Source organism: Aphelocoma coerulescens, chromosome 27 (assembly GCF_041296385.1).
Source record: "Aphelocoma coerulescens isolate FSJ_1873_10779 chromosome 27, UR_Acoe_1.0, whole genome shotgun sequence".
In the NCBI taxonomy this organism is placed as follows: Eukaryota; Metazoa; Chordata; class Aves; order Passeriformes; family Corvidae; genus Aphelocoma; species Aphelocoma coerulescens.
Window position 1 is genome coordinate 2,483,130 of NC_091040.1, and position 22,817 is coordinate 2,505,946.

The following is a 22,817-nucleotide window of genomic DNA, read 5'->3' on the forward strand; positions in this document are numbered from 1 at the left end:
GCCCTCGCCCAGGGGCGTTTGGCTGCACACACCCCACGGGCAGCAGCTCCCTCCCTCCCCCGCCTCACGGGTGCTTACAGAAAACCCCCTTCTCCCGCTCCAGCCCCTTCCTGTAAGGGGAAGCGCCGGTGCCAACGCCATGCACGGGGCTGCCTCGGCAAATATTGACAGAGCCGGGAAGGCCACAAGCGCCCGGTCCTGCTCTTTGCTCCGGGCTAACGGTAAAGAGCCGCCCCTGGGCAAGCAGAGGTGCCCGGGCAGGTCGGTGCCAGCTCAGGGAGGGATTCACGCAGCTGTCAGGTCCGGTGAGGCCATCCCGACCCATCCCGGTGCGTGCCACGGCTCCGTTATCTGCCCCACCCAGCCCCGCAGCTGCTCCCGGCTGACCCCGGATTGTGACCAGGGGCTGGACCCCTGGGAGCAGCGGGAAGGGGGAAGATGCTCTGTGTGAAGGCCAAGGACCAGCACCACGCACAGCTATCCCAAGTGCATTGGGGTCTCTCCCTCTGGCAAAGCCTGGGAGCTGCCAGGAGCTGAGCTCATCCCGGGATCAGATGGGGTCAGCCCGGCCCTGAGTCACCGTCCCTGCTGCCTCTTTCCCGGCCAGCACTGACCCAACCCCTGCGGCACTGCTCCAGGATCCCTCTGAGCTCCACCTCCCCTTGGAGCCCCCAAAACAGGGCTGGGAACCCCACTGATGCCAAGAGGGCAGAGGCACAGCCCAGCCCCGGGAGTGGGCTCAGTCACGGTGCCCTGAGGGAAGGGCTGAGGCCCGCTGGCCCCGCTTTCCCCTTTCTTGTGAGTCAACACCAGTGGAAGGAGCAGAGGTGCAGCGGCCCTGGCATTCCCTGGGGGACAGGAGTTGGTGACAGCGCCGGGAGGATTCACTGCTGGAGCAGCTGACAGGGTGTGGGGACAGTCCCAGAGGAGCCTGTCCCAGCACGAAGCCAGTGTGGTGCTGGTGAAGCCACAGTTACTCACCCACTGCCAGTGCCGTGCTCACCGTGGACGGAACTCACGAGGAGGCATTCCAAGAGCTCACACTCATGGGAAGGAATTCCAAGAGCTCACACTCATGGGAAGGAATTCCAACAAAAACTCACGCTCACTGGGAGGAATTCCCAACAAGACCCCGCTTGTGGCTGACAGCACAGCAGGGAAGCATCCCTGCCCTACCCAGGGCAGCACCCGCTCCCGGCCGGAGCACCACGGGCAGCCCAGCACCCGCTCTGAGATCTGGGACAGGGATCCACCCCTACCCAGCACAGGGCTTGGCTGCTTGCTCCCCATCACCCCCAGAATTGAGGGGTTTTGAGGAGTCTCAGGATCCCAAACATAGACGAGGCAAAAGCTGGTTCTACAAAAGGAATGATTTATAGAATAAAAAAAAATAGGGGGGTGTTTCAGTCTCAAAGGTGCCATGAGGCAGAGCAAGGAGATGGCTCCATGTGCCGAGGGAGCAGCCTCCAGCAGCTGCACCGATGGAGGCCATCCCAGCCATCCAGATCATCAGGGAGATCCCAGGGATCCTCAGGGATCCCCCCTGGCCGGAGCAGCCCTGCTCACAGCGCAGCGATGGCCTTGGCGGCGACGCGGCGGCCCAGGGGCAGGCTGAGGTCAGTGATGGCCAGGACGATTTTGGGACTGGACATGGTGGACACCTTCACCAGCTCTGAAACCTGCCCAGGGACAGAGAAGCACAGGTGAATGTCAGCAGGACTCTGGGATGTGTCCATCCCATGGGACCCTGGTGCACCCCCAGGTGTGTCACGGCCGCTGGACCCACCATGGTGAAGGGCATGAACTGGAGGATGCTCCCACGGCTGCCCTGCTCCAGGCACTCCACACACTCCTCCATGAACCACTGGACAAACTGGGTGTGGGTGCCGGCTGTCTTGGCCCCCAGGATGGAAGAGATGAGCAGGAAGAGGTTTGCTGTGGGGACAGAGAGAGATCAACAGCCAGGTCACTTCTGGGAGGCCAGGGGTGGCCTGAACTTCCCACTGGTGTCCCAGTGGTTGGATGTGACCCCACGGACCCATCCCCACCTTACCCAGCACCCGGTTCAGCGGGTCCCTCATGCTGACGGTGTGGAGCTGGGAGGCAGAGAGTGAGCTGCTCATGGAGCGATCTGTGGGCAGGAGCAGAGAGTCAGGAACAGCCTCATGGTCCCCTTGGCCAAGCCAACGTGCCCACCCCAGCCAGCTCTGGCCACTCAAGGTCACCCAGCTCTAGGAGGGGCTTTGCCATGAGGCAACCCTGTCGGGCAGAAGAGGTTTAGGCCCCCTGTACCCAACAGTCTGTGCCAATAGGGCACCCCAGAAACACAGCACAGATGGTCTCTGCCCTGTCCCTGTCCCCTCTGCCAGCCCACACGGAGCCCTGGCGGGTTCCCCACGCTGCTTTTGGGGTGTGATTCGTGGTGTCACGACCGGGAGTGGAGAAGAACAGCAGCAACACACAAGTTACACATCCTGTGTGAGAGCCAGATGTTCAACAGCTGCACAGCAGCCCTCCCATCTCACTGTCAGGGCGCAATCCCGCTATCAGAGCTGAGGCACGTCCAAATCTAGCAGCAAATCCTGGGACAGACCAGGAGGATTGAGCTGACCCCAGCTGGGAGGTGCTGCTGGGCGCTCCTGTGGAAGAACTGGGTCAGGTCCGCTCCAACGGGATGGGAACCCCCTTGGGAAGGCTCTTGTGCACCCCATGGCCCACAGCCCCTGCCCAAATCTGCAGGATCCACCTTGTGCTGCTCTGAGGATGCTCACCAAAAAAAGAAAGCCCTCCCACACTTTTCTCATGGAATCACATGAGTTACGTGGTGGCTGCAGGAAGCAGCATTTCCACATCACTGCAGCAAATAGCCCAAAAAAGTCCTGAATGTCACTGGGAAGAGGTGGGACTGCTGCCTCAGGAGGTAAAAGAAGATAAGTGAAATAAAGGGAAAAGCCCATATTTCGACAGTAATGAAACCAACTGAAACCGAAGGTCAATGGATGTGTCGAAAACTAATATATAGAGTAATTTGGGATAAGGAGAGAAACAACCTGGGAATGTCCTGACTCACTGCCCAGGAGCGTGGACAATGTATGTGGGAGCTGTGACAGCACCCACTGGGGAGGACATGGACCCCTTCCAGCAAGTCCTGCCGGAGCTGCCGCAGCCCATGACACTGCAGGGACACGGATGTGACCAGGGGGGCCTCATCCGCTCCACTCCAGCCTTGTTAACAGCAGTGGAATGTCAGGATTTGGCCCCAGACACCAGGAATGTCACCTCCAGCTCTGGTCCCATGCGGGGTGGCTGGAGGGACACAAAGCCCCCCCTGAGCCCCTCGGGTGTGGGGTGCTGGGCTGGGGGGCACTGGCATGAAGGGAAGGTTTAACCTCACCCTTTCAAGTTGTTCTGATCAGAAAAATAAAGAAATTGGCCTTCTGCAAATGGAAAAACTCCAAGATAACTCAAAAACCACTTGAGAGCTCTAAATCCTCACCTGGCTGGTTTGGGAAGGGAAGGGTTTTTATGCAAATACACATTTCACACCCAAAAGGGACAGCGAGGCAGGGGAGCCGTCCCCCCTCCCCTTGTGCACTTACTGGGGCTGGAGAGGATGTTGGAATCCTCCTCGTTGGAGCTGAGCAGCCGCATGAGCTTGGAGGGCTGTGTGTCATCCAGGGGGAACAGGCTGATGTAATCCTGGGGGGACAGGGGGATCAGCCCCACCAGCTCCTCACCCTGCATGGGGCTGGTGACCCACCCTGGGCTCTGCACAGCCCCACGGCCCAGGATCTGACCTCTGTTCACCCAGAGCACTCCAGCCTGGGTGGGGCCGGACACATGCTGATCAGCTCGTTACAGCCCCTTGCCCAGAAAACAGAAGGGAGAATCCTGGATTTTAAGGTTGGAAGGTCTCAGAGAGCCCAGAGAAGCTGGGCAGGGAGTCTGGCTTCACCCATCCACTCCTGTCACCCTCGCCTCCCCCAAAAACTGCTGCTTTTGGGCACAGAGAGCCCTCACCCAACCCCTGCTCCATCCAGACACACCTCGATGTCCTCCCGGTGCCTCTTCTTCTGCCGGGCCGAGGCCTGGCCCTTGTTGTGGGAGGAGTAGGAGCTCAGGGCACACCACACAGAGAGCCTGAGGACAGAGCAGGGACACAGCCAGGTGCTGCCAGCCCATCTGAGGACAGGGTGCGAGCAGGGGGAGTGGCAGAGCCCAGAGAGTGAACTGGGATGGGACACAAGAGGTCCCTTCTCAGAGCAGGGACAGCAGGGAATGGGGACCAGAGTGGGAACTGTTGGAGCCAGAGTGGGATTTGGGCAGCTGGACCCTCATCCCAGCACGGATCACTCCCCCATCTCCCCAAACAGGCCTTGAGGAGACGGTATGGGTCTGGGGTCTTACTTGGCCAGGGCCTTCCCGGGGGGGTCCATGAGGGTGTGCCACTTGGAGGAGTCTGTCAGCAGGTTGGGCAGGATGTGGCCCAGCAGTGTCAGTGTCAGCTGCTGCATGTCCAGGCAGAAGATGGCATAGAGCAGCTCCACGGCCCTCAGCGTGTGCTCCTTCCGCGTCTCCTTCAGCAGCTCCTGCACGGCAGGGGGGGGAGGTGGGCCTGCTCCACTCCCCTCCAGTGCCAAAACTGTCCCAGCACCCAGCCCAGGGACACCCAGGACACTGGGAACACAAACTAGACCCACCAGTCCTGGCCTCAGCACCCCGCCCAGCACTGGGGGTCCCTCCTGCCCCCTCGTACCTTGACCAGGTTGTTGCAGAACCAGTAGACCCCTCCCATGTGCAGCAGGGTGTCGAAGATGTGGATGGAGCGGCTGTCGACCCAGCCCTTCTCCAGCACCTTGGTGAACACACCGGTCAGCACCTCCTTGATGGGCTTCTTGGGGGGCAGAAGATTCCAGTAGGGAATGGTGTCCATGCCAGTGGAAGGGAATTTGATCTGCGTGGCTGTTTGCTGCAGGACGTCTGCACACATGTGCTCCAGGATGGAGCTCATGATCACCACGCTGAGGAGGAGAGATGGCGTCAGGGGGCACTGGGAAGGGACAGTGGGGCAGAGAAGGGCAGGGCACCGGGAAGTTGGAGCTGGGCAGGAGATGGCACGGCACAAGGAAATGGAAACAGGAGATGACACAGCACTGGGAAGTGGAAGCAGGGCAGGAGATGACATGGCACTGGGAAGCAGAAACAGGGAAGATGGCACTGGGAAGAGGAAGAAGGGCAGGAGACAATACCACTGGAAAGTGGAAGAAGGGCAGGAGATGACATCAGATCAGGAAGTGGAATCAGGGCAGGATGCCATGGCACTGGGAGGCAGAAGCAGGGCAGGAGATGGCACAGCATCAGGAAGTGGAAAAGGGGAAGCAGGGCAGGAGATGTGGCTCTGGGAAGTGGCAGCAGGGCAGGAACAGGCCCATGTCCCCAAGCTCACCGCTCGTTGTAGAACTGGAGCGTGTTCTCTCCGTACAGGGGGGTGGCGAGCTGCCGGATCATCTGCAGGGACTTCTCCCGCTCATCCAGGCCCAGCATGCGGACGTGAGCCACCAGCCAGGCCACGGCACACACCGCCATGCTGCACACCTTCCCCTTGATGTTGTCCGTGATTTTCTAGGAGAGCAGACAGAGCAGAGGATGAGCACAGCCAGGTGGACGCGCAGCCAGCACCTCCCAGGGCTGTGGGTCCCGACTGCAGGGTCCAAGCCCTTCTCTCCTCCATGGGTGACACTGTCCCTGACAGTCCCACTGCCACCCACGGGACAGTTTGGAGCAGGAATGAGGGGCTGGAGCCACATCAGTTCCCCACTCACAAGTCACAGCAAGCTCCGAGGTGGCTGCCAGAGAGATCAGGGCAGGAGAACAGGGTACCCCACAGCTTCTGGAGCCTTGGCCACACCACAGTACACAGCACAGTCCCACTCTGCACCCCACCAGCCCCACCTGGATCGACTCAAAGGTGAGGACTCCATTCTCCCAGGCGTTGAGGATCTCCAGGATGGCGGCTGAGATGCTCAGACACACCTCGTGCCACTTCATCTGCCTGTTGGGGGGAGATGGGGATTCAGGCACAGCTATGGGGCAGGGGAGCTGGGCTGGGGGTTCCTCCCAGGCCTGGCAGGGTAGGCACATGGGTGGGCTCTTACACCAGTTTCATCTCAGAGGAGTTGTTGAGGAGGGCAACCAGGGACTCCACCTTGGTGGAATCCGGGCGGAAGCAGGGGTGGTCGGGGTTGAGGATCTTCCCCTCCTCGGGCATGCAGGTCAGCATCCAGGTCTCGAAGAAGGGCACCTCACCCGGAGGGTTGGAATCTGACAGGATCACCTGGAAAGAAACCGGCACGGGGTCTGCATCCTGCAGGGACCCTGCTGGGGACCCCCACCCTGGGGCCTGACCCCCACGCTGGGGTCTGTCCCCACCCGGGGGTGCTCATGGCCGTGGGAACAGCGCCGCCCTGTGGCCTGGAGGGAGAGACAGGCACTGGTCAGCCCCCAGTGAGGCACTGGTCAGCCCCCAGTAAGGCACTGGTCAGCCCCCAGTAAGACACTGGTTTCCCATCTGCGGGCTGTGGCTTCCCCCAATAGCAGGGGCCTCCCCAGCAGAACACAGCCCAGCTCAGAGGAGAGATGCCAGGCCAGCTGCGAGTGTGGCCACGGGGTCACCTCATCCTGCTCCAACGCGTCCCTTGTCCCCCTGTCCCATCAAGCCCCTCACAGGGTCCCCAGGGCCGGGGTTGCACAGCCCAGCTGGGAGGGTCCTGTGGGGGCCATGAGCTGGGAACCCCACACGTCACTTCCTCCCCTCAGCCTGTGTCACCCAGGGGACACTATTTTTGTCCAAAAAAAAAAGTTTTGCACATCTGTTCAGCAGCAGCTGGGCAGGAAAGTCACCGGGCTGGAAGAGCGGGATGAGATCTCATTGGACAGCCCTGGGCACATCCGTCCCTGCCTGGTCCCCCCTCCCTGCTCCCAGGGCTGGCTGGGCAGGACCCCTCTATCCCCCCCTCTCTGCATTCCCAGTGTTTCGGTATCGTTTCGCCTCCAAACACACACAGATGTCGAAACCTGGAAAATTTTCATGCAACCAAAATGCTGTTTCCTGAGCAGGGCTGAGTTCCTCCTTGGATGGGGGAGGGCTGACACTGCCTGGCCGTGTGACCCCCCACCTAACCAGTGCCAGACTGGAGGGGCAAACTGGGAGGAGCCTGGTGAGCTCCGAGGCCGTTGGAAGCAGCATTCCCATTGATCCCACTGCCCATCAATGCAGCACAGCCCAAGTCCTCAGGGAGGTGACAGCCAGTCCCACTCCATCGCCTGGCACCCACAGAGCCCCAGGGAGGGATTTCCAGGTGGCAGGCGCTGGGTGCTGTGCCCTGGCCTGTGGAGTGGCTGCAGGGACTGCAGGGATAGTGGGGACACTGGCAGGCTGGCCACTAGAGGAGGCTGAAAGGCTGCAGCAGCGCAGGGGATGAGCTGGCAGGGTGAGAGCCCCTCGGAGGACACAGCCCCATCCTTCCCCTCCTTCACAGGATCCAGTCCCATCCTCTCATCCCCTCGGAGGATCCTTACCTCTGAGCCATAGGTCTGGGCCACATGGCACAGCATGAGGAAGGAGATGTCAAAGAGCAGAGCCCGGACTGGGCCACTCTTGGCTGAGGGAGGAGAAATAAAGACCTTGAGGCTCTCTGGCCTTGGCAGGGGGAGGGAGGCAGAACCCCCTGAGCGTGGAGGCCGAGGCCCTGCTTCCCCCACACAGCTTTTCTAACCCCCACAGTGCTTCTGTGCGAACAAGGGGATGTGCCAAGTGCCTCCCCCCACCTCATCTGCCTCTGCTTGAGCCCGCAGAGCAGCTCCAGCCTCCCTCTGGGCAGCCCCAGCCCAAGCGGGGCCCCCCTCACCATGGAAGGTCAGAGCACTCTGCAAGTTTCATCACACAGAGTCAGAGTCCTTATCTGGGCTGTGCTGACACATCACCCCTTCCAGGGAGGGAGCCAAGGGGCCCCTGGGCTCAGCTGGGGAGAGGGAGCCCTTGGGAACACCCCACATTTGGGATGGACACGCACATGAAGGCAGCACGTCCCCAGGAGCCCAGATCCCTGCTGGCACATGGCCCCCTCCCTGCCAGCACCCCCACAGCCTGGCACAGCTCAGCTTGTTCTGGCACCACAGCCAGTCCCAGTTTAATCCAGCCAGGCCCCAGAACATCCCAGCACAGGCAGCAGGGGGGGCACAGCTCCAATCACCCCACGCACAGACGCACATGCACTTACAGATTTCTCCGGTGATTTGCTTGGTGAATTCATTCAGCCTGGAGGGGCAGAGAGTGGCAGCAAAGCATCATCAGTCCAACCAGACAATTCCCAACCCCGAGACCAGCAGAGGGCTGCCTGGCCTGCAGAACTCCCCCAGACTCCATCCCAGCACAGAGGGGCAGGAGATGTGAGGCCTGGCTCTGTGGACACCCTCCAGCACTGCAGGGACAAGTCACCTCCTCCCTGTGTCCACTCCCTGTGGCCACTCAGGTCCGGCCACGCTGCTCATCCCACACCAAGGGCTCTCCCCAGAGCCAGCTCTGTGGACATTTCGGAGCACAGACCCCCAGACAGGTCCCCCCACGCACCCTGAGGCTGGTGTGGGTCAAGTCACCTCAGGGGAGCCCATCACACAGCCCCACGTGTGTTGGTGCGTGTGCACCAAGCAGGACACGTGTGTCTGGGGACAGCAGGGACACACAGCCCTGGGTCTGGGGCTCTGCCATGGCCTTCAGTTCTCTGAACACCCCCAGACCAACCTGGCTCCAATTCTTTGCCCTGTTCACGCAAAGAAAAGGTGCTGTGGGGTGCAGCCTCCCTGAGATCCCAGCCCTCCCCAGTGCTCCACAGGGCCAGAGGCACATCCAGTCCTGTCTAAGGGGAAGTTTAGGGGGCTGCCTGCTCCCCCCAGTCCCCTGGTCACCAGTCACAGTGCCATGCAAGTGGACACTCACTTGACGAACTTCCGAGCGAAGGATTTCAGCTTCCCAGTGGCTGCTGCCGCTGCCAGCAGCAAGTCCAGGCTCTTCCCAGACAGCATGTGACCCAGGACCCCCAGCAGGCCCTCAGGGGACTTGGAGTGATCTGCATCCATGGTCTACAAGCAAAAAAGTAAGAGGAAAGAGAAGTCATGGGGAATGTGTGCTACAGAGCAGCAGCAAACTCCAGCTTTTGGGGCACAGAGTTGATCAGCTACAAGAGACCTTGAGGAGCAGGGACCTGCTGGATTTGGGAGAGGTGGGATGGAGACCTCTGAGCCCCTGCCATCAGCAGGAAAACATCCCTTGTCACTCAGCAGCAGCAAAACCACCAGAGTGACACAAGGATGTGGGGAGTCCCCAGGGAACAGGGGAGATGCACACAGGGAGCAGCGGGATGGGCAGAGCTGGCAGGGCTCAGGCTGTGGGCACTGATGCCACCTGACAGCTCCTCCAGCTTCCTGGGAAGGAGGAGGGGAGCTCCTAATCTCCACGATGGAGCAGCAAGGCTCCTGTGATTCCTCCACTACTCCACCCCAGGGCAGGGGGAGATCTGGCACCTCCCAACTGCCCTGGCTGCCTGGTTAGACTGATGCTGCTGCTAAGGGGCTCCAGGGCTGAGCCCAGCCAGCCCAGCACAGCTGCAGAAGGGGCACTCACCTTCAAGATGTTGGTGACAGTGGGCTCAGCCCTCAGGATGAGCCCTGGGTTTGGTTGGATGTTGGCGTTCTCAGCTGATTTCAGGGACGGAGAATTTTCCTTGTCTGCCGCCCTGGGGGACCCCAAAGAAGGGCCAGTGTGTAGGAACCCATCACCTGCCTCCCTCTCTCCACCACTGGCGGGCCCAAGGGACAGCCACTGCCTCAGGCCACCAGCAGCTGCCTCTCTGAGGGGACAGACTCTGCCTGTACCCAACCTGCCCCAAAAGCAGCAGCCCAACCCTCCAGGCCACCATGTCCCAATTGCAGTCCCCCAGTGTCAGCACAGCTGCTCCCTCATGCTCACCCCCCCCAAAACCAGGTGCTCCAGCCCCACTTCTGGGGCTTTCCCAGACTTTGGTGTGGCTGTACCGTTTGTCGATGAGGTTGTTCATGTTGGCCTCAGAGAGCAGACCCTGCTTGCTGCACTCCTGCAGGAGCAGGCTCATGCAGTTGCAACTGGAAGAGAGAGGAGAGCTGTAGCCCCAAGGAGAGCATTCCTGTCACCCCAGACAGTGCCACAGGGCAGGGGGACTCCTGAGCTGCCCTCCTGGCCCTGTCCCACCCCTCTGAGGGTGCTGCAGGGTCCAGAGCAGCTCTGGGTGTCACATGTGACTCAGCTGTCACACACTCACTGCTTCACTCATGTGGCAGCAGCAAGGCCTCAGGAAGAAGAAAAGGGATCAGAAACTAACCCAGCCCTGCCAGGAGCTGCCCCAGCACCCTGCAGCAGGGACAGGGTGGTTGTGGCATGTGGCCACGTGGCAGCTCTGGCCATGGTGAACACTCACTTGCAGCGCTGGTCGGCTTTGTCGAGCAGAGGGGTCAACTTCAGCAGGAACTCGAAGGCACAGTTCACATCCTCAGTGAAATCCTGGCAAACACAAAGCCAGGCACTCAGCTCACCGTGCTGCTGGCACAGGCCCACCCCCCCTGCCCCCATCTGCTGTTAGGGAAGGTTCTTGGGACAGGGACCATTTCCCCATGCAGGCCAGGCACAGCACCAGCGTGACACACACAGGCCCCACAGACGGCCCTCCAGACTCACCTTGTCCCCCTGGGGATACTTCTTGAGTTTAACCAGCACTTGGGGCATCTGAAAGACACAGGGCACAGAATGACATCAGGGCAGACCCCATTCCACAGCTGGGACCCCCCCAGCAGCACCAGCCCACACCAACACAGCTGCACACAGCTGCTCTCCCAGCCCCAGGAAAGGAGCATTTCTGGAGCAGCATGTGCACCCAGGGGATTTTGTGCCCCTGTTGCCTTCTTCAGTGTCCTCCCACTATCACCTGGAGCCACATTTCCTCCACAACACCTCAGGAAAACCCACTCTGCCAAACAAAGTGAGGCTGGGCTGAAAGGAAGCCCCTGGACTCCTGCTCAGTGGGTGACAGGAGGGCTGGGGTGGGCTCAGGTGGCATGGACCCCAAGGGGCACATTGTGGGGAGTGGAGGCACCCTGAGGAGCACATGGTGAGCTGTGGGGGGCATACTGCGGGGTGTGGGACACCTTAAGGGGCACATTTTGGGGTGTGGGGGCACTCCAAGGGGCACACTGTGGGGCTGGAGGGCACTCCAAGGGACACACTCTGGGTGAGGGGCACACTGCAAGAGAGAAGGACTGATTGCTCTGGCAGAGCTCAGGGCTCAGCAGGAGCCAGACGTGCAGGAAAAGGGCAGGGACTCGGTGCTGCAGCTGGGCCCTACCTTCAGGAAGGTGAAAGCTGTCCACTTGAGCTCCTCCGTGCCCTCGGGACACTCGATGAGGCCCACAAAACAGGCCTTCCAGATCTCCAGCACAAAGAGTGGGGAGGGGATGCGCTGTGGGGCACACACACAAGCCCTCCCAGTGCTGGGCTGGCAGCAAAGCACATCCCCCCACCACAGCCAAAGCCTGAACCCCTGCAGAGGTGTTGATGGGCTTCCGCTGCTCCCTTGGACCAGGACCAGCACAGGGAGGCACGTGGCATGGAGCTGTGGCCAGGCCCCACAGCCCCAGGCTGCCTGAGCAAGAGAACACGCTGTCACTTCTGTACCTGCATCCTCTTCACCATCATCAGCTGCTCCACCAGTGGCTGGGTCTCTCCTGTGAGGTTCATGGTGCCCTCCAGCAGCACCACAGCGTGCACAGTGGGGAAGCCTGTCTTGTTCAGCTGCTCCGAGTGGACTGAGAGCATGGTGGGGATGCTGGGTGGGAAAGGACAGCCCAGGGTCACTGGAGCCCTGCAGGGACAGATTCCTGCTCCTCCTGTCCCACTCCCATTCCCTGGCCAAGCCTCTGACCTTTGCTGCCCCGGGGCAGGACACTGGGACACCTGTGCCTGGGAGTTCCAAGGCACAGCCAAGCCCTCAGGCCCTGGGAGCAATTCCAGGGGGATCCAGAGCAGGAACAGCAGCTCTGGTGTGGCCAGAGCAGCTGAGGGATGGTAAAGGGTCCCAGGGTCACCAGAGGAGCAACCCCTGGGTAAGACTCTTCTGCAACAAGTCACCACTAGCCCTGTCCCCTCTCCACTGGGAAGCCCCTGCTGGATCAGGGATCTGAGCTGGGAAGGGACAGGGAAGCCAGAAGCCAGTGTGGAGGGAGGCAGGAGGCTCTCAGCCCTCAGAGCAGGGAGTTTGGGGGGCTCAGACCCGTTTTGCCCCTCAAGCCCACGGGGCAGCAGAACACAGCCACCTCTTGATGAGGGACACGCAGTTGTCAGCCTGGCTCCGCAGTGGGGAGCTGCCAAGGTTGTTCAGGTTCTCCCCCAGCTTGACGAGGGACTGCTCCACGGTGCTCCAGGAGGCTGGGAAGGGAAGGCAGGGATTCAGCGAGGGGACAGTGGCACACGGGGAAGCCAGGCGGGCCAACTCCAAGGCCTACAGCAGCACAGAGGGGCTGAAGAGGCTGGGGGTCCCTCCTGGTGATGCAGCCCCAACCCGGGGATCTGTGTGCCCCCAGCAGCTCCCATCCCAAGCCCAGCCTGGCACAGCCCCCTGGCCAGACACAGGCACAGATGAAGGCGTGGGGCTGTGCCAGGCTGTGGGAGCACAGGGCTCGCCACGCGCCCAGAACAGCTCACACAGCCTTCACATTAATTCTGCTCCTCTTCCAAGGGCAGCACGGAGGGGAGGGGGCAGAGGGTGGCACAGAGCCAGGGAGGAGACAGTTACAGCAACGGGGCTGGAAGATGGATAGGCTTGGAGCCGCAGGGACAATGCGGCAGGAGCCGGGCAGGGGGAAGGGAGAGGTGGCAGTGACATCTCCCCAGGGCCAGCGCGCGGGGCAGGGACGTACACGTCTCCTCCAGCTTGGCGATGTGGATCAGGGCACGGTTCTTGGTGCTGCTGAGCACCTTCTCCAGCCGCTCCAGGCACATCTTCAGCTGGTTCTCCGCCGCCGCCTGCTCCAGCGGCTCCTTCACCTTCTCGGCGTAGAAGGCAGCGCAGCGCAGGAGCCAGGTGAGGGCACTCAGCAGCGCCCGGCACAGGCTGATGCACTCCTCGGCCTTGCCGTGGCAGCTGGGACAGGAGAGAAGCAGGAATATCCTCACTGCATGTGGGGAAACTGAGGCACAGACACAGGGTAGGCTGGGGAACACAAAACCAGGTCCCGCGCTTCCAGCCCACTCTTCTGCTGCAGATCCCAGCCTGCTCATCCCACCAGCGTTCCCACTGTGCCAGGGGGAAGGAGACACCCCCACCCCCCGCCATGCAGCCTCCTCGCTGGCCACTCCACTACAGGGAAACTTTCCAAGCTTTTAATCAAATTATCTTGCTAAGAGAGGCTCAGCATCGATCAGTACACTGCGAGAGGTGAACGCTTTCCCCTCCTGATGCACAAATCATCGGGGCCAGAAGTTTTGATCAAATTAAGCAGAGGATCAGAGCAGGCAGGAGCGGATTAAGGGCCGGCTCTGCAGTTGGCCAGCGACAGCTCCTTGTCAACATCTGCCACTGATGCATATTCATTGCTGCTGCTTCATTTCATCTCATTGAAGAGCCTTCCTCATCCTCCTCCCACTGTCCCTGCTGCATGCTCTCACCTCCCAGAAGAGGCTGTCAGGGGTTAACAGGAAGATTTCTGAGCTTTCTAAAAAAGTTTTTGTGGCCTGAGCTGTCTGGACTCCCCTGGGTCCTGCAACACCAGCGGAAGAGCATTAAGGAAAAAAACAAGGCAGCGCCTGGGGCAGCACAGGCAGGACCAGACTGGGACACACAGCCAGGGCCTGGGAAGATGCAGAGGGAAAGGAAACGGAGACCCTCGGACCATGGCTCTTACACCCACCCCACCCCATCTACCTGAGCTGGGCAGGAAAACCATGATGAGGTTTATACCAGAATAGGGGGGTTTCCTGCAGCTTCCCACAAAGCTGGTGGGGTTTGGATTCCTTCTTCTGTCCCTGTGCTGCCACTCACAAGGCAGCAACTTGGGAATGGACACAGAGCTGGCGGGGGAACCTGCCTTCCTCTGCTATGGTGAGTATCCCGGGATCAGACAGGACCCCCAGGCTCCACTGGCTCCTGGTTCTGCCCACGGCACAGCCAGGGCAGAGATGGCAGTGCTGGAACGTCACACAGTACCTGAGGCGGTCACAGAACATGTCCATGATCTCCAAGAGCGACTGGACACACAAGTCCCGGGAGAAGTCATCGAACTAGAAGCAGGGGAACACAGAGAGACTTCAGAGGGGGGCTGCTCCGGCAGCTCCTGAAACAAGCTCAAGCCCTTCCTCCAGGGCCGGGCCAGGCGCTGCAGCCACAGGACACTCCCCCTGGCAGCTGCCCAGAAGCCACTTGAATGAGAAGTAGGTCAGGACTGTCTGTCGGCCAGGTCGTGCCCTCCCGGGGTGGCGAGAGGCGGTGGGGCCGCGGCAGCAGGGCCGGGGCTGCGTTTTCTCTGCAGCCTCCGGCCGGGGCTGCGCTGCCCTGGCGCGGCGGCGGTGGCCGGACGCCAGCCCCCTGCCCACCCTCTGCTCGGTGGGGCTGGCAGCGCCAACAGCCCGGCTGGCCGCGGGGCTGGGGGCGGGGGGCAGCAGAAGCGCGGCCCCCCCGCCTCCTCCCGGAGCAGATGGGGAGCCCCGCCGGGCCGGAGCTTGCCCGCAGCTCCACGCTGGGCCCACGCTGTGCTGAAGGAGGAAGGCTCGGCTGTCAAGGTCAGCGCTGTGCCCGCCCCTCCGAACGGGCAGCGACGCGGCACCGGGTAACAGCAACCAGCCCGAGCCCTTCGGAGCAGAGCTGGGGTGGGCTCTGCTTTACCCTCCCCTGGGAGCGCACCCTTCCCCCCCGGATCGGCACTGGGTCCGCTGGAGGGGTCCCCACTTCGCCAGGGCTTCACGGCACAACTCTGAGCTCAGCCTGCAGTCCCCCAAAATTTTCAACGCTGACTGCCAGCGGCGTTCTCCTCCCATCCCCATAACAACAACGAAGTGGAGGAAGAGAAACCATTCTCCCTGAAATCATTCCTCCTTTGGTCACCCTGAGTAGGGGGCCTGAGGTCATCCTGACAAGGAATGGAGTGGGGAATCTGTCGCAGCCTGTAAGGGGCTTCCCAACACCAAGCAGAGGCAGCCATGGAGGGCTTGTCCCCATGGAAGCAGCACAGGGACACCGAGCACCCGTGGGAAGCCACAGCTGAGCGTGGTGTGTGGCTGCAGCCGCATGGCCCAGGCCCTGGCAGCTCCTCCACGGCCAGCTCCGATCACCACAGCACTGCCAGCACCGCTGACCGCGGCAGGATGTGGTTTCCAGCGGTTGGGATGGGGTTACACGCAGGGCAGGAGCCTGCCAGGCCCCTCAGGGCAGAGGGACCAGGCATTCACACCCCCAAAACCCCCTGGGACCTACGGCAGCCCATCCCCAGGGGGACACGGAAAGGCTCGGGTGCTAATCCGCGCTGGCTGCCCGCTGCTGACTCAGCCCAGGACGTCGCTTTCCACTTGACCTACATTTGGTGGGAGCTGTGGGGAGGGAAAGGGATTCGTGGGGTTGTGGGTAAGGAGCAAAACCTCCGAGAGCACCTGCCAGAGCCGTACCTTGCTGATGGCCGTCAGCACCGTGGAATAAGACACCATCTACAACACAGAAAGCCAAAACAAGCGCGGTGTCACAGGGGCTATGTGCCAGCACCGCGCTCGTTGCTGAGGAACGGCAAGGTCAGGGCACGGCCCCGCTGCCTGTCACCGCAGACGGGGCCGGGGCCGGGGCGCTGACCCGGCACAAATCCAAACAGACATTTTTAGGTGATCACTGATGTGTTTCACACAAACTTCAGGCGATATTAAATGCCGGGATATGAAAGCGTGGAGCTCACAGCGAGTGCAGAGACTCTCGGGGGGCAGAATTCCCACCCTGGGCAATGGCAGAGGCTATTTATGGAAACATCCCTGCCCAGGGCACGCGCTGAGCCCTTCACTGCCTGCCCCGGCCCAGGAGAGGCTCACATGGGGATTTGGGGTGCCTGCCCAGCCCCAGAGAGGCTCACATGGGGATTTGGGGTGCCTGCCCACCACCAACACCCCAGTAACTTTGCCCACCTCACTGAGGCTGCAAGGTGACCCCCAGCAGCACCAGCAGGTCCTTACCTGGGAGCTGATGGCGTATTTCAGGTAGGACAAGATGAGTGGGTTTGGGGACGGCCCGATCATGGCCTGCTCCAGCAGAGCCTCTGCAAGGAAAGAGGGTCCCAGGTCAGCACATGGGGACACACAGACACACTGTTCTGCCCTCATCCCACAGGGAAGCAAAGTCCAACTGTACCAACCACAGCGACTCCACACCAGTGTTCTCCTAAATTCACTGAATCCCACAACTTTCTAATCCCTGACGGGCACAGGCCGGTGAATAATTCAGGCAGAGCACGCAGCCTCCTGCTAACACTGCTCTCCCTGGGCACTCCAGCCCCAAAATTGCTGCTGCTGCTCTCCACATTCCCCTCCCTCCCACTTCTTGCCAGGAGGCTCCTGCAGCCTCCACCGAGTGGCTTTTGCCCGGGCACCTGGGGCTGAGCTTGGGGCCACCAGTCCCCTGCACTGGGTGCAGCCCTGCCCGTCTGGCCCTCGGTGGCCCGAGGGGCTCTGCCCGTCCCATCTGCTCAGCCAAGCCTTTAATTGCCCATTTGAACCATGGCAGAGTGCAGGAAGCACCTCCCCGAGCAGGCCCCGGGCTGTGGCGTGGGCTGCAAGTAGGTCAGAGCACCCAGATGTAAAAGGGGGAGTAGCAGCCGGGTGGGAAGTTGTCGCCCCAAAGCCGAGGAGGAGGAGCCACCGCCGGATGCCGAGTGCAGGAGCAGGAGACTCCCTGGGTCTTGCTCCAAGGCTGAATCCTGGGCCAAGAGCGTCTGGGATGAGGACAGAAGGCTGGTGGCAGCCGTCCCCTCCCCAGCCCATCCCAGAGTGTCACCACGAGCCAGCCACATGCTGCTCCCCGCTGCAGACGTGTCAGCAGTGATCTGCCGGGCCCTGCCGTGATCCTGGCAGCTCGTGCCAGCTTTGCCTCCTTTGTACTTCCAAGCTGAAAGGCATGAGCTTGGGAAAGGACAGCTCCGGGGGCTGTGGTGAGGAAGGGAGCTGCTGTTCCAGCCATCGGGACCTCGGGAATGGGCTCTCCCTGTGTGCACACAATGCTCACAGTCGGGGCCGGCATCCTGCCCTTGTGGCTCCCAAAAGGAAAAGGGGACACGGCTCCTTCCCCTCCTGGCAGAGGAGCTGCCCCCAACGAAGCCACTGAGCCCTAGCTAAATGTGGGCCAGGAGAAACCTGTTCCTGCAGAAATAATAGAGAATTATCATCTCTGGCTCTGTTTTTGGGGATATACAGACAAGCCCATGCCAAGCACCCTGCAGGCCTTGCTGCCAGCAGAGCAGGAGCCGGTGCCACCAAGGTGGGAACAGGCACCAGGGAGCCCCGGGGACCAGCTGGGCAGCAGCAGGACCAGCCCTTGAGCCAACCACCCCCACCCCCAGCAAATAAATCCAGAGCAAATCCATCTCCCCATGGCCACAGCTCCACTTGGCCCCTCCAGCCTCACCTTGGAGAGGACAAACCCAGCTGGGGCAGCTCAGCAGTGGGGACAGGAGGTGACAAAAACCAGACACTGACAGAAAATCCACTGGGAGGATGGAGGGAGGGGAAAAACATCCACAGGGGAAAGATCCTCACGCTCAGAGGAGTGAGAGCTGCTGCCTGTGTGGGGCTGGTTCCTTTAAAACCCCCTGGAGCAGCAACCCCCAGCTCTGTTTATTTATCCAGAGACTCGCTGCATGGGGAAAATCCCAGCACCAAGTTTCTATAATTAGCAGGAGAGCCTGGCAAATCTTTAAACCAGTCCTAGCCTTTGGCAGGATTTGTGTGAAATGCCCTTGAGTTGGGCTGGGAAGCCAGGGTGGGAAGCAGCCTTGGGAGCAGCACCTGGCTCCTGTGCAGTGCTAGAATCAGGAAACTGGGGAATCATTAAGGCTGGGAAGGCCTCCAAGAGCATCTCACCACTAACCCAAGCCCCCAAGAGCCATATCCACATGGTGACTCCACCACAACCTGTTTCAACACATAACCACCCCTTCCATGAAGAAATTTCCCCTAATTTCCAACCTAATTCTCTCCTGGCTCAACTCAAAGCTGCTCCTCCTGTCCCAAAAGCCAGGCTGTGCTGACCCCTGAACCTTCCCATGGGGAAAAATGGAGGCAATGACCCCAAAACGGAGCCAGTGGGGTGGGAAAGGAGTGGGGGAACAGTCGGGAATGGGCTGAAGTGGTTGGGAATGGGCATTTTGGCGTGAAAAGCGGTGTGGGAAGGGGGGGGGCCCAAAAAGCAACAAAAACCCCCAAAACACCCCTGTCTGCACCGCAAAGAGGGGAACACTAGGGGAAACAACCCACTGCCCTCGTGGAGACCCCCAAAACACCGCTGTGTGCCCAGTAAAGAGGGGGAACCCCCCGCCTCCCCCCGGACCTGCCAGGTTGAGGATGTCCCAGGTGGCTCCGCGGGGGAAGAACCGCTTCATGTTTATGGCCCATTGATAGTCGCTCCAGCGCTCCTTCCAGGCCTGCAGGATGGCCTGCTTCAGGTTCACCACCTTCATGGTCCCCCTACGGACGGAGAGCTCAAGGCGAGCGGGACGGAGCCCTGACGCCACCGGGCAAGGCAGAGCGGGCCGGGGAGCGCGGGTAGGCGGCCCAGCGGCTTCGGAGGGGCGCAGCTGGGGGTCCGCCCGCTCCCTGGAGCTGGGGGAGCTCGGAGCCGCCCCGGAGCCCCCCGGAGCCCTCCGAGGTCCGGTGCCCGCAGGTCCCGCCGGGTCCCGCCGTCTCTCACCGTGGCCCGGCGCCGCCCTCAGCGCCTGGGCACCGCCATGGCGGTACCTGTCAACAAACCGCACGCTGATTGGGCGGCGGGGCAGGGCGGGCACGGGGGATGATGGGAATGGTAGTTCGGGGGGGGGAAGGCGGGCGGGGGAGGGAGTGAGTGTGCAAAGGGTGGGTGGGAACGGGGGGCGAGTGTGCAAACACCGAGGTGAGAGTACAAGCACCGTGTGGGTGAGCCAACGGGGAAGAGTGGGCAAACGCGGGGTGTGTTTGTGTTGAAACATGGGGGTGAGTGTGGAAATAGGACTCGACTGTGCAAACACCGGGGGTGAGTGTGCAAATAGGGCGAGTGTGCAAACACAGGGGGGGTGTGAAAATGGCGGGTTGCAAACACGGAGGTGTGCAAACAGGGGTGGGTGTGCAAATAGTAGGGGTGTGAAAAGGTGGGGGGGACAAACATGGGGGGAGGGTGCAAACATGGTACGTGTGTGAAAATGAGGGGGCGTGCAAAAATAGGGTGAGTGTGAAAACAGGGGATGTACAAACACGGCGTGAGTGTAAAAACGTGGAATGTGCAAGCAGGGTGCAAAGGGGTGAGTGTGTGAAGGCTTTGGGGCGGCAGCACGGGTGTCCCAGCCCGGCCGTGTGCGTGTGCAGGTGTGCGTCAGTGTGTGCACACACGTGGCATTGTGTGTGCGTGCACAGATGTGCACAGGTGTTCATGCACGCACGCACACGCGAGCACAGGTGTGCGCACAGGTGTGTGTGTGTGAGCACAGGGGTGTGCACGTGTGGGTGTGCGACCACAGGTGTGCACTGAGGACTGCGTGTGACACGGGCAGGTGTCTGCACGCGTGTGGATGTGCGGGAGTGCGTGTGCATGTGCGTGTGTCCCTGCACACGCGTGCCGACACCAACACCCCCGGGCAGGTGTGCACACAGGTACCCGTGCAGGGGTGGGCACACAGGGGTGTGCACGGCTGCGTGCCGCAGACACGCGTGTGCACACACGTGTCACAGCCATGGGCCTGGGCTGCCCCCCACCCCCTCCCTGCAGTACCAGCAGCTAAAAATATCCCCAGGGATGGTGCCAGCCGTTGCCGTGGCAACAGGAGGATGGGGAGCTGGGCCGGGGGGCAGCCCCCCACAAACCCCAGCCCCCCAGAACCCCAACACCCTCAGTCCTCCCAGCACCCCAACACCCCCAGAATGCCCCCAGTAGCCCCCCACCACCTCCAGCACCCCCCAGAACACCCTGCAAGCCCCAGGCCTCAACATACCCAGTCCCCCCCAAACCCTCAGCACCCCCAACACTCTCAGTACCCCCAGAACCCCCCAGGGGAGAACCCCAGGGGAACCCCCCAAGGCTCAAGAGCACGGTGGAGGCCCCCAGGGTGCTGGGGTGGGAGCTCAGTCACCCACTTCCCCCCGACACCCCCCAGCCCTGTTCAGGGGGGCTTCGCGGCCCCTTAATTCCCCGGTTAATCATTCATGGGGCCGGGGCGCAGCAAATCCCCCCGTGCCGGGGCCGGGATTAGGCGGGCAAGCGGCTGCCCAGCCGGCGAGGGGCCCCGGCAGCGGGGGGGGGACCCCGGCAGCGGGGGGGTCCCACCGGGGGGGAGCCCTATCCATGAGGAGGGATTTCCTGTGCAGGGGGGGCCCACTTCCCACAGCTGGCGGGGGAACAAACACCACGGGGGTCCCCAGGCAGGAGGGGATCAGAGGAGCCCTGCTGGACACCCCCCCCCCCCGGCACAGCACTCCCAGAATTTGGGGGCAGGGGGTGGTGGTCCTGGCATGGTGGGGGGTGGCAGGGTGTGCTCGGGGGGTCGCAGCTCCCCAGGGCGCCGCGGGGGCGGCCGGGCGGGGGGAAGGCGTCGAGGCCTCGGCGCCTTGGCAGGGCGCCCCGGCACAGCTGCCTCCGGCCTGGGGCCGGGGGGGCCGGAAGGGGCTGGGGCCGTTCCCAGCGCCGGGGGCAGGCGAAGGGTGAGCGGGGGCCAGCGTGGGGGGTTTCCCCTTCCCACGGGGTCACAGGGACGGCCGGGAGCTCTGGTGCCGCGTCCTGCTGGGGGGCACATGGCTGGTGACTGGTGTTTGGTGGGGTGTGAAGGATGTGATCCGGGGTGGGGGGACACCCCCATGGGGCCATCCGGACCGCCCAGCTGGTGGTGGGTGCTGCCCCATGGGGGTGTCTAATGCTGGGAATGGAGATGCCTGGTGTCATCCCCTTCCTGGGGGTCCGGGGGGGGCACCACTGCTGACTTGGGGCTATATTTAGTGTCTCTGCCGCAGAGCAGCGGGATGAATTTTAATGAGCGTGTTCCGGCCGACTGCCTGCGCCCCGAGAACAGCACGGCCCCTCTCAATCCCAAATCCCCCCAGTCGGAGTCTGCCACGGCACATGGGGTCCCCACCCTGCTGGGGCAGTGCAGAGAGACCTGTGGTGGCACTGGGGGCACCTCACGGGGGACGGGGGGCTGGTGATGAGTGTGAGAGGTGCTTGTCCATGCTCCAGAGGGGCCACAGGCAAACTCCAGCCCTGCCTCAGTTTCCCCACTGGGATGAGGGGATGCCAGGCAGCCTCAGGTGGGGGGATTTGGGGACATGACGTGGTGTTGAGATGGCCGAGCCCCGTGGTCCGGGGGCAGGCGAGCTCGGCCACGGCCTTATCGCGGGCAGACGGTTGCGGGGGGCCTCGGCCGCTCCATGTTTGCTGAGGATAAAGTGTACAGAACAGGCGGGGAGGGACGGGGGAACCGTCACGCTGCTGCTGCCCCACCACGCTGGGACCGCCAGCCATGCGAATGAGGGCCCCAGGGTGACACAGGGACCAGGGGATCAATGGGGGCTAGGGGGACCACAGGCCTATGGGGATCAGGGACAGTGAGAGGTCCAGGGGTCCATCGGGGTCTGTGGGGACACCCACCAGCAGTCCCGGGTGTCACTCTCCTCCGTGTTCTGGGTAGCACCATTCCCTGGGGGCCACCATTCCCTGGGGGCCACCATTCCCTGGGGACCACTATCCCTGGGAACCACCATCCCCTGGGCATCCCCATTCCCGGGGTAGCATTGTCTCCTTGTTGTCCCCATTCTGAGCAACACCGTGCCCTGAGAGCCGCTGGCCCTTGGGGATCCCCCTTCCCTGGGTGTTGCCTGTGTACCCCGAGTATGGGAAACCATCCCCTGGGTACACCCCTCCCATGGAAACCTTCATCCCTTGGGGACCCTCCTCTCCTGGAAGCCTTCATGCCCGGGAGACTCCCATCCCCCTCGTCCCCCGGGTGTCACCCCGCCGCCTGTGCAGCCCAGGGAGGGGAGTACCCACGGGGCTGGGGGGTGGGGGGCGGCCAGGCTGAACCCCCCGGGGGTCCCAGGGCCGAGCTGCGGGGCGCCGGGCGGGGGTGGGGGGGCGGCAGAGCCGCTTTAAGCCCGGGCATGACGGGACGTGTAGTCCGGGAGGGAAAAGGGGGGGCTGGGAGCAGGGGCTGCTGGGAAGGGGGTGGGGTGGCACGGGCGGGTCGGGGGGCTCCGGGGGGCGACCCTCAGCGCCCTCCTCAGTGATCCCTCCGGGGTCCCAGTGCACGCCGCCATCCCCGGCTCCACAGCGGCTGCGGCTCCGGCCCCACAGCGGGGTACGGCCCCCGTCCTCCCCCGTCCCACACATCCCCCGGGGGGCGCAGGGGCAGGGCCCCCCGACGTGCGGGTGTCGGATCCTGCCCGGGGCGGTGCGGATTTGGGTGCGACCCCTGTGCCTGGCGTGTGCCCCACCCCCGGTGCCGGCCTGGGCACCACGGGGTGTGGAGCTGCCCTCTGCCGC

General features: G+C 62.4%; 1 protein-coding gene across 3 annotated transcripts; it reads right to left on the minus strand.

Moving 5' to 3' along the window:
* Positions 1-1,355: 1,355 nt before the first annotated feature.
* On the minus strand, positions 1,356-19,043 carry MED24 (mediator complex subunit 24). Of its 3 annotated transcripts, none has more exons than XM_068996399.1 (25): positions 18,651-19,043; positions 16,286-16,368; positions 15,737-15,775; positions 14,286-14,359; positions 13,000-13,223; positions 12,397-12,508; positions 11,759-11,909; positions 11,430-11,543; positions 10,766-10,813; positions 10,509-10,591; positions 10,090-10,176; positions 9,680-9,791; positions 8,996-9,138; positions 8,280-8,317; positions 7,579-7,661; positions 6,156-6,334; positions 5,953-6,052; positions 5,447-5,622; positions 4,757-5,021; positions 4,408-4,589; positions 4,047-4,140; positions 3,600-3,699; positions 2,054-2,131; positions 1,787-1,935; positions 1,356-1,679 (listed from the first exon to the last, which is right to left on the minus strand). In XM_068996399.1, the coding sequence occupies exons 1-25, from the start codon at positions 18,778-18,780 to the stop codon at positions 1,563-1,565; spliced, it is 2,961 nt and encodes a 986-aa protein (XP_068852500.1). In that variant the 5' UTR covers positions 18,781-19,043; the 3' UTR covers positions 1,356-1,562. The 3 variants fall into 3 exon arrangements, with proteins under 3 accessions (XP_068852500.1, XP_068852501.1, XP_068852502.1); XM_068996400.1 differs by lacking the exon at positions 18,651-19,043 and adding an exon at positions 17,730-18,576; XM_068996401.1 differs by lacking the exon at positions 18,651-19,043 and adding an exon at positions 16,847-17,680.
* Positions 19,044-22,817: the final 3,774 nt, after the last annotated feature.

Bases quoted from the DNA above. Each gene is read 5' to 3' on its own strand.
- MED24 (XM_068996399.1), bottom strand. From the start codon at position 18,780: ATGAAGGTGGTGAACCTGAAGCAGGCCATCCTGCAGGCCTGGAAGGAG. The intron at 15,776-16,285 runs GTAAGGACCTGC...TCTGTGTTGTAG, and splicing joins AATACGCCATCAGCTCCCAG to ATGGTGTCTTATTCCACGGT. The intron at 6,335-7,578 runs GTAAGGATCCTC...GTTTCTTTCCAG, and splicing joins CCCAGACCTATGGCTCAGAG to GTGATCCTGTCAGATTCCAA.